The following is a 14,040-nucleotide window of genomic DNA, read 5'->3' as shown; positions in this document are numbered from 1 at the left end:
GTTCAAGCAACCAGCAACTGATGTTTGCAGCACCTGCATTCTATGGGCTAACAAAATAAAAAATGAAACAAATACTCACAATAAGGCACTCCTAATGACTGAAAAAAGAGTCCACAAATTGCGTGCTAATTGTTTCTATGAGCTTATGAATAAATATGAAGAAAACAGCCTATCATTTTGTTTTGATCTATAAAAAGTTCAAGTACTACCTAAAACACCAATACAGGACGCTTACTACTCTCGACAGATAAGTTTGTATAACTTTTGTGTAGTTGATGTACAGGCAAAAAACCCAATCTTTTACTCTTGGATTGAGTTGCAGTCTGGTAGAGGGGCTGTTGAGATCTGTTCTGCTTTGTACTCATTTCTGATTGAGCTAGACATACCTGACCATGTAAGAACACTCAGATTATTTTGTGATGGCTGTGGGGGCCAGAACAAAAATAGTCATTTAATTCATCTTTTAATGTACTGGCTCATGAATAGTAATAACAACATAAAGGATATTGTCATTGTTTTTCCGGTTAGGGGACACAGTTTTCTTCCAGCTGATAGGGTCTTTGGAAGGTTAGAAAAAGAAATCAGACAAATACCCATTATCATAAACAAAGAAGAATACTATAAAATATTTGCAAAACATGGAAAGCACATGATCCTGGGAGAAAACTGGTTCCTCTATGATGTCAAAGGTTTAGAGAGTTATTATAAAAAACTAACTGGTATACAGTCTCTTAAACGCATACAATTAAAAAAAATTAAGAGTTCTCAGGGTAGAACTCTTGCTTGTAAAATAAAACCTTATGAACACTAGGTTTGAGAGTAATGAAAACTTTTTGTCATTGTGTAAGAAAGCTAAAAGACATTCTACCGCACTAGAAAAACTAAATGTCTGTGAATCTATACTTAATTCTAATAAAAAAAAAAGATGTCTCTAATCTTTTAACTAAACAGTTTGGTGATGATTGGATGACTGTACCAGAATTAGAATGGTATAATCGTGTAATCAATGATAGTAGAAGCAATGTCAGAGAAGTTAATGAAAATTGTGAACATAGGGATGACGATAATGAATCTTGTCAGTGTTTGGAACAAGATATAGGTCAATTGAGGGTGTAGATTTAAGTATGCTGCCTGCACAGATTCTCTTTTTTTTCATTTGTAGAAGAATACATTGTACCTATTAAAATAATTTAGAAGGATTTATTAAGTAACCAACTTAGTAGTAATTAAGCTTAGTTTATAATCTTTTTAAGTAAATTTCGTTTGATAAGAGAAATTTATTTTAATTTGTTTTTAGTTTTTTAACTTTTAGTATTTATATACATAACCATATAGTCCAATCATAAAGCTATATTTACAAATGAGTCCAATTATAAAGTTATATTTACAAATGAGTCCAATCATAAGGTTATATTTACAATTGAGTCCAACCATAAGGTTATATTTTATTAGGTGTCTGACCATAAGACAATAAATACAAGATACTTTTTTTTTATGTCTTAAAATTCTGTGTGTAGAGGGTAAAAATTGTACTACGGGTAACTTAGTTCCCTCCTTCAAACATAGAGAAAAAAAAACGATTACATTTATAGCTTAGTTCTTTATTTCACTATTCTATTGTTTCCTGAAATTTTACATGTTAAATGTAGATATAACTTTTTGGGTAGACACTCCTCAATTATAAATCGCACTACCCCTGTAAAAAAGACGTAACTACACTTGCGTCAAAAATATTTTATTACGTAAATAAATCGAGAATCATGGCTTACACCTTCTATCAAAATATCGTGAAGCTATCGACAGAAATGAAGGAATAAATTCAAAAATACTAAAATTTTGCGACTTTAGAAAACATAAAATTCCAGCATAAAATAGATGTATGCATATTTACATTTATTCGCTTTACAATTATCCCGCTAATAAAGTCATAATTATGTTTACGTAAATTTTAAAAGAAGATTTACAAGAAAATGTATAACGCAAATATACTTAAATACTTGTTCCTGTATTTTACAATCTAGGACTATTGTGTAATTCTAATTACTTATTTCTTCTACGAAACTTTTAGCTGATAGTTTGTGAGTGATTATTGTTACCTACCTTCCACCCAGCAAAACTTCACAATGCGTAAAGTGTAGTTGCAGTTACTCCTTTATTACACGAAGCATTTCATACCTGATGTTGGGTAATTTTGAATACATGCTTTTAATAAGAAAAAATTTAAGAATATGTTCGTGTAATTAAAATTAAGTAAAAAAATAAACTATTTTTAGTGTCGTATAAAGAAAAAAGTACTTATTCGATGTATTGCACCTAGCAATACTAGGCACGCAACTGTACCTACACCGCTCGCGGCTCGCTCGTCAGTTAGTGGTGCGCTAGTGCTGCTTCGGGTTGTACGTAGTGAATCGTGTGCTTCGATCGCAAATATTATTACGACGACCTACGTAATAAATTATTACGTGTGTTCTTTACTAGCAAAGATGGAGGAAGATAATCCTACAAATAAAGCACGACGGCGACTCTGAATCGAGAGAAAAACAGATTATTTGTATGACCTCCAAGCGAAATAGATATTACCTCCGGAAAAAAGACACCACATATTATGAGATTTTTTATTTTGTAGTGTCAACTTCTACAGTTTACAATAGTTGCGACATTAATGTTGATCATGTTGAAAACGATGATAGTCTGTTTGATGTCACTGAAATTATGAATACTATGTACTGCGAAAACATAGAGGAACCTTTGAACCAAAATCTTCCAATACTGTCGTCATCGAATTCCAATGAGACTTCAGCACAATCCACACAGATTAACTTCATCGCATCACAGTTCACATTGTATCTTAATGATGAAAATACTTTTTTTGAAGACAATGAATTAACAAAAAGTCAGAGCCGTAAAAGAGGAAAGAGATGAAAGTTCGTAGCAAATAAACAAAAATAAGCTATTGAAAAATTCTGGGAAAGGTTACCATTCTAAATCTGCTAAAAAGGAAATAGAAAGAAAGATAATGGGTGATCCATGTACATTTATAAAAAAGTGCACCGAAAAGATAGATCACTCAGAAAGACAACTTGTATTCGAAAGCTACTGGCAGTTAGCTAATCACGAGCGTCAGTGGGATTATATTTTAAAATACGTTAAAGGAAAACCAATACGTGCACTAGTAGGCTCGAACAGACCTCGATCGCAGAAAGTGGTCTATACGTTGCCAAAAAGTAATGGACGTGATGCAGTTACTGTTTGCAAAAAGATGTGTTACAAACACTAAATCTCGGTGACAAGACTGTATACGCAGCTTTTGATGAGCAAGAAATCCAGAATGTTGTCGATCTGCGAGGTCAACATACTAATAGACTCAAAATAAGTGAAAGTACCTAGATAACACTGAAAATGTTAAGAAAATGAAAAACAGCTTAACAATGAATGAGAAAGTGAAATAGAAAAAAACTTTTTTGCATACTGTACATTGTACAAATGTCATACTAGCCAGGTGTCATGTTGATTCGCCCGTCGTTGTAGGACGTAGACTGATTATTTGTAGGACTTGAACGTAGTGGTTAAATTATCTTTGGTAGGACTTGTAGGTAGTAGACAAAGAGTATTTAAATAATACTTTATAAGAGGCGGGACTACTAAGTAAAAATTGAAATTTAGTTTAGAAACTTGCAGTCATTTGATATAAGTTTGAAATAGCAATTACAATTACAGTGAGCCGACGAAGTTTACTCCGGCTAAGTTTGAAAGTAAACTGTTATTTATAACGTAGTGGATTTCGGCCATCTTCGTTTTTTACAAGGTTATAGCCGTCACCTGTCAATCTATCGATGACTGCACGTTTCGTACAATTGCATACAATCGCTTTTTTCTTAGTTTCGCTAGGCTGGTACTTACTACTTGCTAGTAGATAGGTACTTGGTAGGTACCTACTTCCGTGACCGTGTTGTGTTCAAAGTACAAACTACAACTTAGTTGTTAGCTGGTTTTTCTGTAAATTAATTACTTAGGTTTCTATCAACACAATGAGTTTGGTTGCCAATACCGGGTAAGCAACAACAGGTGTAAAATTCAAATCTATGCAGTCCACGTATAATTTCACTATCAAAAGTTTTTATTTTTGTATTTTAGAAAATTAGCAGGTCGCACACTCTTCGTGACTGGTGCATCCCGTGGAATTGGCAAAGCCATTGCCCTCAAAGCAGCCAAAGACGGTGCGAATGTGGTCATCGCAGCTAAAACTGCAGAACCACATCCCAAACTCCCGGGGACAATATACACGGCAGCTGAAGAGAGTTTGTATAACTGCATCTTCCTACTGACTGCTTTTAATATTATCTAGTGTACTGCACTTTGAGTATTGTTTTGAAATTGAACTTTGTACCTTCGGCCAGAGTGCAGTGAACTTCAGACAAATTTTATATTTTTTCTTGGAAAACTGGAGATTCACATTGGAGTGTATTTCTGTCACAGGTATTATATTTTTAGAGATATATATTATGTTTCAGTTGAAGCACTTGGTGGAAAAGCTCTGCCATGTATAGTTGATGTGCGAAGTGAAGAACAAGTGCAAAAGGCCATTGACGAAGCTATCAAGAAGGTTGGATATTGTAGTAACATCAACAAATATTTTCATGATGAGTTTATTATAAGATTCAACTTTTCTCAGTTTTAAGACAATCTTTATTAATTGTTCCAGTTTAATGGAATTGATATATTGGTAAATAATGCATCTGCTATATCTCTGACTCAAACAGAGCAGACGGACATGAAGAGATATGATCTCATGCATAACATAAACACTCGAGGAACATTCTTAGTGTAAGTGTTTTATTATTAACAGCTCTTTTAGTCACATATCTTTATATTACTCATAACCACATTTATCTGTAAACTGTTAGATACATGTTATGTTATGTTTACAAGAAAGTGTGTTTAGATAATGAGAAATATTTGTAGAATGTCACAGAGTACATATAGCTATGCTATAGCTGCCTTGTGATAGTAATTAATGTAATACTAGAGGTATTTCTTACAAAATAGAATAAAGTAGATTGCAAGAAAAACTTGGAATTTTGTACACATGTGACAATAATGTTAATGCTTTCACTAAACAAACTATTTCAATATTAATTGCAGGTCAAAGCTATGTGTGCCATTCTTAAAGAAGAGTGATCATGCACACATCCTCAATTTATCTCCTCCATTGAACATGAATCCATACTGGTATGTGTTATTGTTATAATTTTGAAGATTAGAAGTATAACAATGATCATTATCACAAATAAATAAATTGTAAATCATTATGCCTAAAAAGAAAAGTTATATAGTATAATTGGTGTAATATATATATTGTGTGTGCTTAGGTTCTCCGTCCATGTGGCATATACAATGGCCAAGTATGGCATGTCCATGTGTGTACTGGGCATGAGTGAGGAGTTCAGATCTCACAATATTGGAGTCAATGCGCTGTGGCCCAGAACAGGTTAATATATTTAATATTAGACACTTCTCTACATATCCTTATAAAAAGTGTTTTTTGTTTGTCTATTTAAAACAACTTCTGTAATAATTCTTCATCCAACTTAATGATAGATAGATAAATATTATGAAAAGATATTGATGAAAAAAGATACACAGCAATCTATTGACAGTATACTTGACTAATTTGGTGTATTGTTAATTTAGTATTGTACGCAAACAGGTGAATTATAAGATGTGTGAGCCCTTCCTGTTTTGTTGAATTCTTCCTGTGTGACCATCTATCTCATGTATAGTACTCACATTGGTGACTTTATTTATATCTAATTAAGTTGGCAGTAGGTTGTAGGTATTCACGGGGTATTCTCATCAGCTACATGTCTGTTGTGAGCCTATTTTGAGAGAAAATTAGGAGTTTTGTCCACATGTCCAACTTCACACATAACCTTTAAATTCCCTGGCAGGTGTGTAGATCCAATTTTATGTCTTTTACTGTAAGTGTTTGGAATAAACATACATAAGAATGCGGAAAATCTAATACAGTTATGTGGTGGGTGGAGTTAGCACCAAACCCCACTAGCTTTTACAACATATGACACCCTTATGGTGAAAAATAAATAATGGATATTTCTTATGTATTTAATTTAATTTATGACTATTATCCTCAGTAAGCCTCTATGGTTGTATTCAATGAGGTACATCTTCATGTCAAACTTCCATGATATACATTTAAATATATTAAACAAGAATATATAAATCATTTACATTACATAATTATTACCAACAACTATTTTGTATTTGAACTAACTCATCAGTTCAGGATGGTTCAGCTGTTGGTTTTTTCCTTTTTCTCATTAGCAAAGTGAAAAATTGTTGTAATTGTGTGTATATGTACAGCCATCGCGACCGCTGCCATTGAGATGCTGACGGGGGACACATCCACCAGCCGCAAGCCCGAGATCGTGTCGGACGCGGCCTATCTCATGCTATGCAGGTTCGTCTGCAGGACTATACTTATATAAACCAATGTTGAATCTAGCACAGTTTTGAATTATTTACACGTCTTACTCATTGAATGTTAGTTAATTTAATATTTTTAAGATTAGATATTTAACTGATAGTTGTTGGTATTTCCAGAGACCCGAAGACCTACACTGGCAACTTCGCAATCGACGAGGAAGTGGTAAAGCAGGGCGGCGTGCAAGACCTCACGCCCTACGCCTGCGACCCCAGTGAGTGCTTGCTGCTAGCTACACTAACACACGCAGTATTGACGCTAAATTAGATGCATATTATTATTATAGTTAGCAACACTAAAATCAATCTGAGGTTTGAAGAGCTAATATTATGTATAAAACATATATGAAATAATTTAAAGATTATGCTGTTTTAGCAGAATCTTTTATTTCAACAAAAATTTACTCTACAAATATTCATCAGAAATGAATCTCAGTTTTTTTAGATTTAGTGATTTGAATTGTTTGGTTAGTTAAATAAAATTAAATCGCGTGTAATTGAAACTGTATTCTTACATTAGGTTTTTGCGTAAAAGTTTCCATCCTTTGAACAGTACTTTGATAGAGGTTAAAGTATGAAATTGCCGTTTTATTGTAACAGGTACTTCGAATTGACATAAAACCTTCATGATTTGAGATTTTTGAGTGAAACTTTTTTCAAATGGTACCTGTGTAGTTCTTCTTTAAAAAAAAACTTATAATAATAATTAACTTTAGGAATAATTAACAGATACATTAGTGTATTACATTAAATAAAGCCTTGTTACCAAATAAGCCCGATTTGTCGTATCACCGCTCTTCGACAACATTCCCTTAAAGCCTCGCCTAGTATCGGAATACTGGGTCTCGAAATCTCGAGCGATTGCCAATTCCGTGGCGATCTGGAGGGCAAAGCCAAATTGGCTTCGAAGAAGCTGGGCGTCATTAATAGAACACGGTAATACTTCAAGCCGGCCTATATTCTAGCGCTCTACAAAGCGCAGGTCCGGCCACACATGGAGTATTGCTGTCATCTCTGGTCTGGCGCACCCCAGTATCAGCTCCATCAGAGCAGCTCGAATTGTCGGAGACCCAGTCCTCTGTGAACGGCTGGATCACTTGGCGTTGCGTAGAGATGTCGCTTCATTGTGTGTCTTCTACCGCATTTATCACGGGGAGTGTTCCGAAGAGCTGTTTAATATGATTCTTGCCGCCGAATTCCACCTTCGCACGACACGCCCAAGTTAGGTTATCATCCCCACTATCTCGATGTCTGGCGGTCCTCCACAGTGCAGTTTTCAAGAAGCTTTCTTCCACGTACTACAAAGCTGTGGAATGAGCTTCCTTGTGATGTGTTTCCGGTACGATACGACTTGGGTATCTTCAAAAAAAGCGCGCACACCTTCCTTAAAGGCCGGCAACGTTCTTGTGATTCCTCTGGTGTTGCAAGAGATTGTGGGCGGCGGTGATCACTTAACACCAGGTGACCCGTACTCTCGTTTGTCCTCCTATTACATAAACAAAGCACTCACGTATGACTGAGGAGCTTTGTTAGATTTTTTGCTATTTTTTTTCTCGGAAACGCTAACGATATAACTTCATCTTTTGAGCAAAGTTGGCATTTTCTCTACCTAAAATAAAAGAATGTCTTTATAATAAATAATATTTTATATATTTTACAAAGAATGATATAATGTTATATCTTTTAAAACATTTTACACGTGAGGTCATTATCAGTTTCTTGATTTTCTCTTTTATGCTTATTTATTGTTGAAAGAGTAAAATGTTCCTGGGATTCCGCCATTTTATTTGACTGATTATTATTTTATATTCTATTTATAACTCATTAATACCATTCGCACATTTTAAAATATTCACTCATTAAATAAAATAATTGATAATAAGAAATTGAAGGTTATATTAGCACATTTTTAATATGACGTTGTTATTGAACGAATATGTATGGTCTCGAATCCTTTGCCTATCCTAATAATGGACGAAGAAACCAAAAACAAATTAACGAATGTCGCAAATGTCAGAAAAATTCTTAGAACTTACATATATATTATTTATTACAAAAGTAGTAGTAATAAATAAGCAAATTATACACTTGAAGATTTGCAAAAATTATTTCTCAGCATATTGAAATTGTTTTTTCTAAACCATAAAATTATAACGGCTTAAAATATTGTTTTTGTTTGCCTAGAGAAGTTTTACTACAAAAATGTGCAACATTCGATTATCGACTTTCAGTTGTTTTTTTTATTCAGCTTAGTCAGTAAAGATGGCTTCTTCGAAAATTCGAATGATTTTTGAATTCGAGTTGCGACGCGGAAGAAACAGCTCGCAATATCAATGTTGTGTTTGGAGAGAGGACTGCTAATGAACGCACCGTGCGATTTTGGTTTAAACGTTTTCTTAATGGAAACTTTGATTTGAAGAACGAACTACGTGTACGACCCGCGTTAATAATAACCACATTAAAAGAGATGGTGAAAGCCGATCCGAGCCAAATTACCCACGACTTAGCGACATGGTTTAACGCTACCTTACCATCTATATTGCCTCAATTGCGTGAAATTAATAAAATAAAAGATGTGAAAAATGATTTCACTGATACAGTGCCGAACTCCGAACAATGATAGCAAAACTAGCAGTGAAACAGACCCGATTCATCGATCTTCCCCATTATTATTAAAGTTTCTTGCGCCGCTTCTTCTCTCTCAGAGCGCCATTTGTTTCCGAAGCGATAGTAGTATCTAGTATATTAGAAATTACATCAAAAATAATTCTAAAGGAATCAATTTTGAAAAAATAAATGCCTTTTTTTACTGCTCCATGATAACGCGAGCCCTCATACAGCAAGAGAAAACGTTTTAACTCTACAGGAACTGCCAGAACAGGATTAGAAACCATTCGTCATCCTTCGAGTTCGCCAGACCTTGCTCTAACGGACGACCATTTTTTCGTGATTTGGACAATATTCTATGAGTAAAAAAGTTTTTTTCTCAGGACGCTTGCTTGAAGCTTTCACACTGTTTATCGGATCTAGATCACCACAGTTCTATAGCAAACGCATAAATGATCTTCCTATTAGTTAGCAGCAATGTATAGATAATAATGGTAAATATTTTGATTGAATAAATAATAATGAAAATTAAAAAAAAAATCCTTTTTTTCATTATAAATCGGAAATTTTATACTTTAACCCCTAATATTTAAATGTAAAACTTGCATTAATCAGAGAAAATACTTTGTACAGTTATGTTAGTTGTGGATATATATGGAGAAGTAAACATTAAAGTTAATAACAATCATTCATAAAATAGAGAGATACAATTGAAAAGGTACCTACCAGCACCAGTTTGCTAGCTCTGCTTGCGATCTTCTGGTATACCTAACTAATAGATGGGCGTCGGCTATGGAAAACAAGGGAGAAGGCCTGGCAGTAAGTCTGGATATAGCGAAGGCCTTCGATCATGCATGGCATGGCACTTCTCTCAAAACATCCATCATTTGGGCTTCCCGAGAGTTTATGCAAGCGGAACTCCAGCTTCCTCACTGGGCGCGGCATAGAGGTCGTTATCGATGGTTATTGCTCAAAATTAGAGTTCATAGGCGTCATAAATAGAGCATGCCAATACTTCAAGGCGGCCTACATTCTAGCGCTCTACAAAGCGCAGGCCAGCCCTGCCTCCAGTCCGAACTGATAAGCTCGAACCATTTGACCGCGTGCAACACAGATCTGCTCGAATACAACATGGGTACCTTCAAAATAAAGCGCGTACACCTTTCTTAAAGGACGGCAACGCTGTAGTAATTCCTCTGGTATGGTAAGAGGATGTAGGCGGCAGTAATAATGTAACATGAGGTGACCCGTACGCTGTTTTGTCCTTCTCTTCCATAAAATAAAAACAAGAGTGAGTCCATCCAAATGTGTGTATTACGAGTTGTTGAAGAGGAAAGATTTAATATTTATATGAAGAAATTGGATTGTAGAGGTTGTTAATGTCTGTGAATACTGTGTAGTTTCGATTAAACAGAGTGCACACTACGGAGACATTCTATGAAACATGTAGTATGTTAAAGTTAAATTAATTTATTGTTGACTGATCTAAGTAACATGAATATAAGATAGGTACTTATGTAATACCTACTAATGCATCGCAACTCATACGCACAGAAGCTGCACATGTCACACATACATACAACGACTGACGCCATGAAAGTATCAAAGCCAGCCAGCCCTCCTTTCGCCGTCGTTCGTCATTTATGGACCGGCCTCATCACACCAGCAGCAAGAATTTACCATGTTGTCCTCCATATACAAGGGTGTGGCTTGGCGCTGGTTTCTGTGCGCATGCGTGGTGACGTAAGTGACGTGACGCGGTGTGACAGAGAAGGCGGACAGACTGATGCTGGACGGGTTCCTGGAGGAGGCGGCCAGCCTGGAGCAGCACCGCGCCAGCGTCAGCTCCGCCGCCGGTCAGCGGCGCCGCTACCACACCTCCGCAGTGCGACGTGATAAGGTTGTCCACTCCACCACCCTGCACCCTGTCCGCTGTCAGTTACGTCTGCATCATGCATGCTTCGTCCGTTATAAATATTATTTATGAGCATTGCTGCTATGTTGTATATAACTTCATAATATAATAAGTCGAGGAAAAAGTTCTTCGCATCTTACATGAAAACTCCTTTTTTTTTGCAAAGTTTATGATTGCAGTATATAATATTATGTGCAAATTTGTTTGATTACTTTTAACTAAACTATGAAATTTACTGTAGAAAATTTCTAATCAAAACAGATGCGTTATGGTGTGAATATAAGATTTTCTTCACTTGTTTACTTGTGTTTGTTCACTGACCATAAATTACAATTCATAAAAAAATATTATTAAATTCTTGTGAATTTGGAACCTGTAATTGTTATAATTGTCGCACCTATGAATGATATTCAAATAGTAGGTGGCGCCTTAAGTGTTGGTTTAGTGGTTAGTTACAAAATATATTTAGTAATGGCAAGACTAGATATATTAATATAAGTATATCATAATTGTATAAGTACTCAACTTATAAATTGTCTATTATATTGTTATTAGGGTAGCCCGCAACGTGGACGAGGTGAATGTAATAACAAGGTCTTGTTTGTTGCAGGTAACGTAGCGAGCCTGTTACCTGACTTCTTTCTAGACGCGCCTGCCGTCCAAAACGCCGCGCCAAAGGTGGGATGTATCACAGCTCGTAACTGTCATACCACAGATTAAGTTTCCAACATTTAGAGTTAATGTATGCTTTCATTTGTTTATAATATGTGGACTTGGCATATTAAGATGAGATAGGACACATTAAAATATAACATAACACAAAGCCAACTGTGGTTTGTAGTTCTCTCATTCTCTATATCACCAATCAGCTGAAATATTGCTGTTCTAAGTGGTTCAGATGAATTATAATAGATATGTAAAAAATCTGATCAAATTGAATTATGTGCCACAACCAGACATTCTAATACATGACGATTTCAGAACGAAAGCAACTCTGAAGGACAGATACCAAGTTTGTTTGCTGCCATCAGCAAGAGCATCTCCCCTGAGCTCGTGCAGAAGACACAGGCTGTCTATCAGTTCAATGTGAGAGGTGAGGTATAAGTCCATATAATTGTCTTTTTGACAATCACAAATGTGCAACTTCACCATTTTGAATTTGTTCAAACAATACTATATTATGTGCATTCATACAAAAGTGAATTATTGCTTTCACTAAACATACTAAAACTTATGAATATCTCATTTATTTTTTTTGTTAACCCTGATAATAGGGTTCAAGAGAACAGAACATTAGAAAAACCCCAATTCGTATTATCTCTTTGAGAACAGATAAAATAAAAATATATGGAATTTAGAAGAATTTGATTGTTTGACATTCTAGTCCGTGGTCTGTTGATATTTCCATATGAACTACAACTAATTTTATGTTATCAGTGTTTGAATCTCTGTAATTAATGTAATTGTATGTTATTGAACCACTAATGATTTATTTATCATAAGTGATACATATTAAAAAGGGGAAACCAACTTTTCTTTGATGAGATTAGGCGGACAATTGAGTATATTGGCCACCTGATTGGGAAATAATCACCTCTCTTTTAAAATCTTAAGAATAAGAGGAGCTCTGGTAAACACTACTTATATTTTCCTTTGAAAAATTCATAGTGTTAAATATTTATTCCCATCTTGATGATGAGTATCAGTGATGGTGTCACAAATAACAGAGTAGTGTGCAGGCAAGGAGGAGGGCGTGTGGCACCTGGACCTGAAGCACGGCGCGGGAGCGTGCGGCGCGGGTCAGCCGCCGCGGCCCGCTGACGCCACGCTCACCATGGACGGAGCGCACTTCGCGGACATGTTCGCCGGTACAGCACATACACACACACACTCGGACCAGACAGACCCACCATTCATAGCTGGTTTATAGCAGGACAACTTTGAAAACTGCACAGTTGCACAAATAATATAATTTGCCCCTATTTCCATATTTTAAAGCTCCAAATTTTTATATTTAGTTATTTAAAAGGTTTTGGTTTTATATTTTTCAATTATATCATAACATTTATCTTTAGATAAAGTCATAAATTATTTATATTGGTAAAAAAAATAATCTATGAATACAAATATGAATGTCAACAACATTTTACAAAATATTTGTATAATCATTGATAATTAATTAAAAAATTGATATATAAATAATTGATTTAAAAAAAAAGGTTTGTGAAGATTTTATTTGACAAAGATGAATACCATAACATGATTGTATATTGTTTGACGGTAATTGGAATGTAAATAAATGAAAGATTAACATTGTTCAACCTATTGAATTGCAGGTAAACTGAAGCCCACCACTGCATTCATGATGGGTAAGCTCAAGATCAGCGGAGACCTGCAGAAGGCCATGAAGCTGGAGAAGATGATGAAATCATTGAAGAATAAAGTTTAATTCAGTTTGTTATGTATATTGAAATATAAGAGTAAAATATCTATACAAAACTCCTGTCCTCCAATCCCATTATCAATCTCTGGAAAAACACAGAATATATAGGTCTTTATTCTGTCTTGCTGGCAACAAGTTACAAATTATATCTCTGTTGTTACAATTTTATATATTTAACCTTGTATTGTTGTGTACATCAGCGGAAAATTGTTGAAGCTAGATTCACACTATCAGCAATTGTTGTATGAATGATAATATGTGAACACTTCACTGTTACAGACTTGTATTAGTATTCATTTGTATATAAGTAGCAAATAGCTAATAGTATTGATAAACAAAAACAATTGAGAAATATATGCTTTTATATTGTTATATTTTGTATATTTGAACAGAATACATTATGTACATATATATTGTGACATTGTTTGTTTTTTTTTTCCTATAACTAGATGGCTGATAACCTTTAATACTGCTATAACAATAAACCAGCACTAATATCACAAGTGTGAGACATGAACCCACCCCAGTGGTGTGAGATCACCTGGATGGGAGCAGCAGCACACAAACAAATACA

At 35.0% G+C, this 14,040-nt stretch overlaps 1 protein-coding gene across 3 annotated transcripts; it reads left to right on the top strand.

Annotated features, from left to right (window-relative positions):
• The first annotated feature begins 3,816 nt into the window (after window positions 1–3,816).
• Window positions 3,817–13,885, top strand: LOC126978580 (hydroxysteroid dehydrogenase-like protein 2). Of its 3 annotated transcripts, XM_050827533.1 has the most exons (13): window positions 3,817–4,051; window positions 4,135–4,298; window positions 4,512–4,603; window positions 4,703–4,824; window positions 5,143–5,229; window positions 5,370–5,488; window positions 6,382–6,478; window positions 6,622–6,716; window positions 10,878–11,042; window positions 11,634–11,701; window positions 12,005–12,116; window positions 12,763–12,891; window positions 13,360–13,885. In XM_050827533.1, exons 1-13 carry the CDS (start codon window positions 4,029–4,031, stop codon window positions 13,470–13,472), a joined length of 1,386 nt encoding a protein of 461 aa, XP_050683490.1. In that variant the 5' UTR covers window positions 3,817–4,028; the 3' UTR covers window positions 13,473–13,885. The 3 variants fall into 3 exon arrangements, with proteins under 3 accessions (XP_050683490.1, XP_050683491.1, XP_050683492.1); XM_050827534.1 differs by lacking the exon at window positions 11,634–11,701 and having other exon boundaries at window positions 3,823–4,051; window positions 10,878–11,008; XM_050827535.1 differs by lacking the exon at window positions 10,878–11,042 and having other exon boundaries at window positions 3,824–4,051.
• The last annotated feature ends 155 nt before the right edge of the window (window positions 13,886–14,040 follow it).

This window comes from Leptidea sinapis, chromosome Z, assembly GCF_905404315.1.
Source record: "Leptidea sinapis chromosome Z, ilLepSina1.1, whole genome shotgun sequence".
In the NCBI taxonomy this organism is placed as follows: Eukaryota; Metazoa; Arthropoda; class Insecta; order Lepidoptera; family Pieridae; genus Leptidea; species Leptidea sinapis.
This window is presented reverse-complemented; position numbering and strand designations above follow the sequence as displayed.

What these genes read in the sequence shown, in the direction of transcription:
- LOC126978580 (XM_050827533.1), top strand. Translation starts at nt 4,029, where the DNA reads ATGAGTTTGGTTGCCAATACCGG. An exon ending in ATACACGGCAGCTGAAGAGA is followed by an intron (nt 4,299 to 4,511) that starts GTTTGTATAACT and finishes ATTATGTTTCAG; the next exon opens with TTGAAGCACTTGGTGGAAAA. An exon ending in TTGACGAAGCTATCAAGAAG is followed by an intron (nt 4,604 to 4,702) that starts GTTGGATATTGT and finishes TAATTGTTCCAG; the next exon opens with TTTAATGGAATTGATATATT.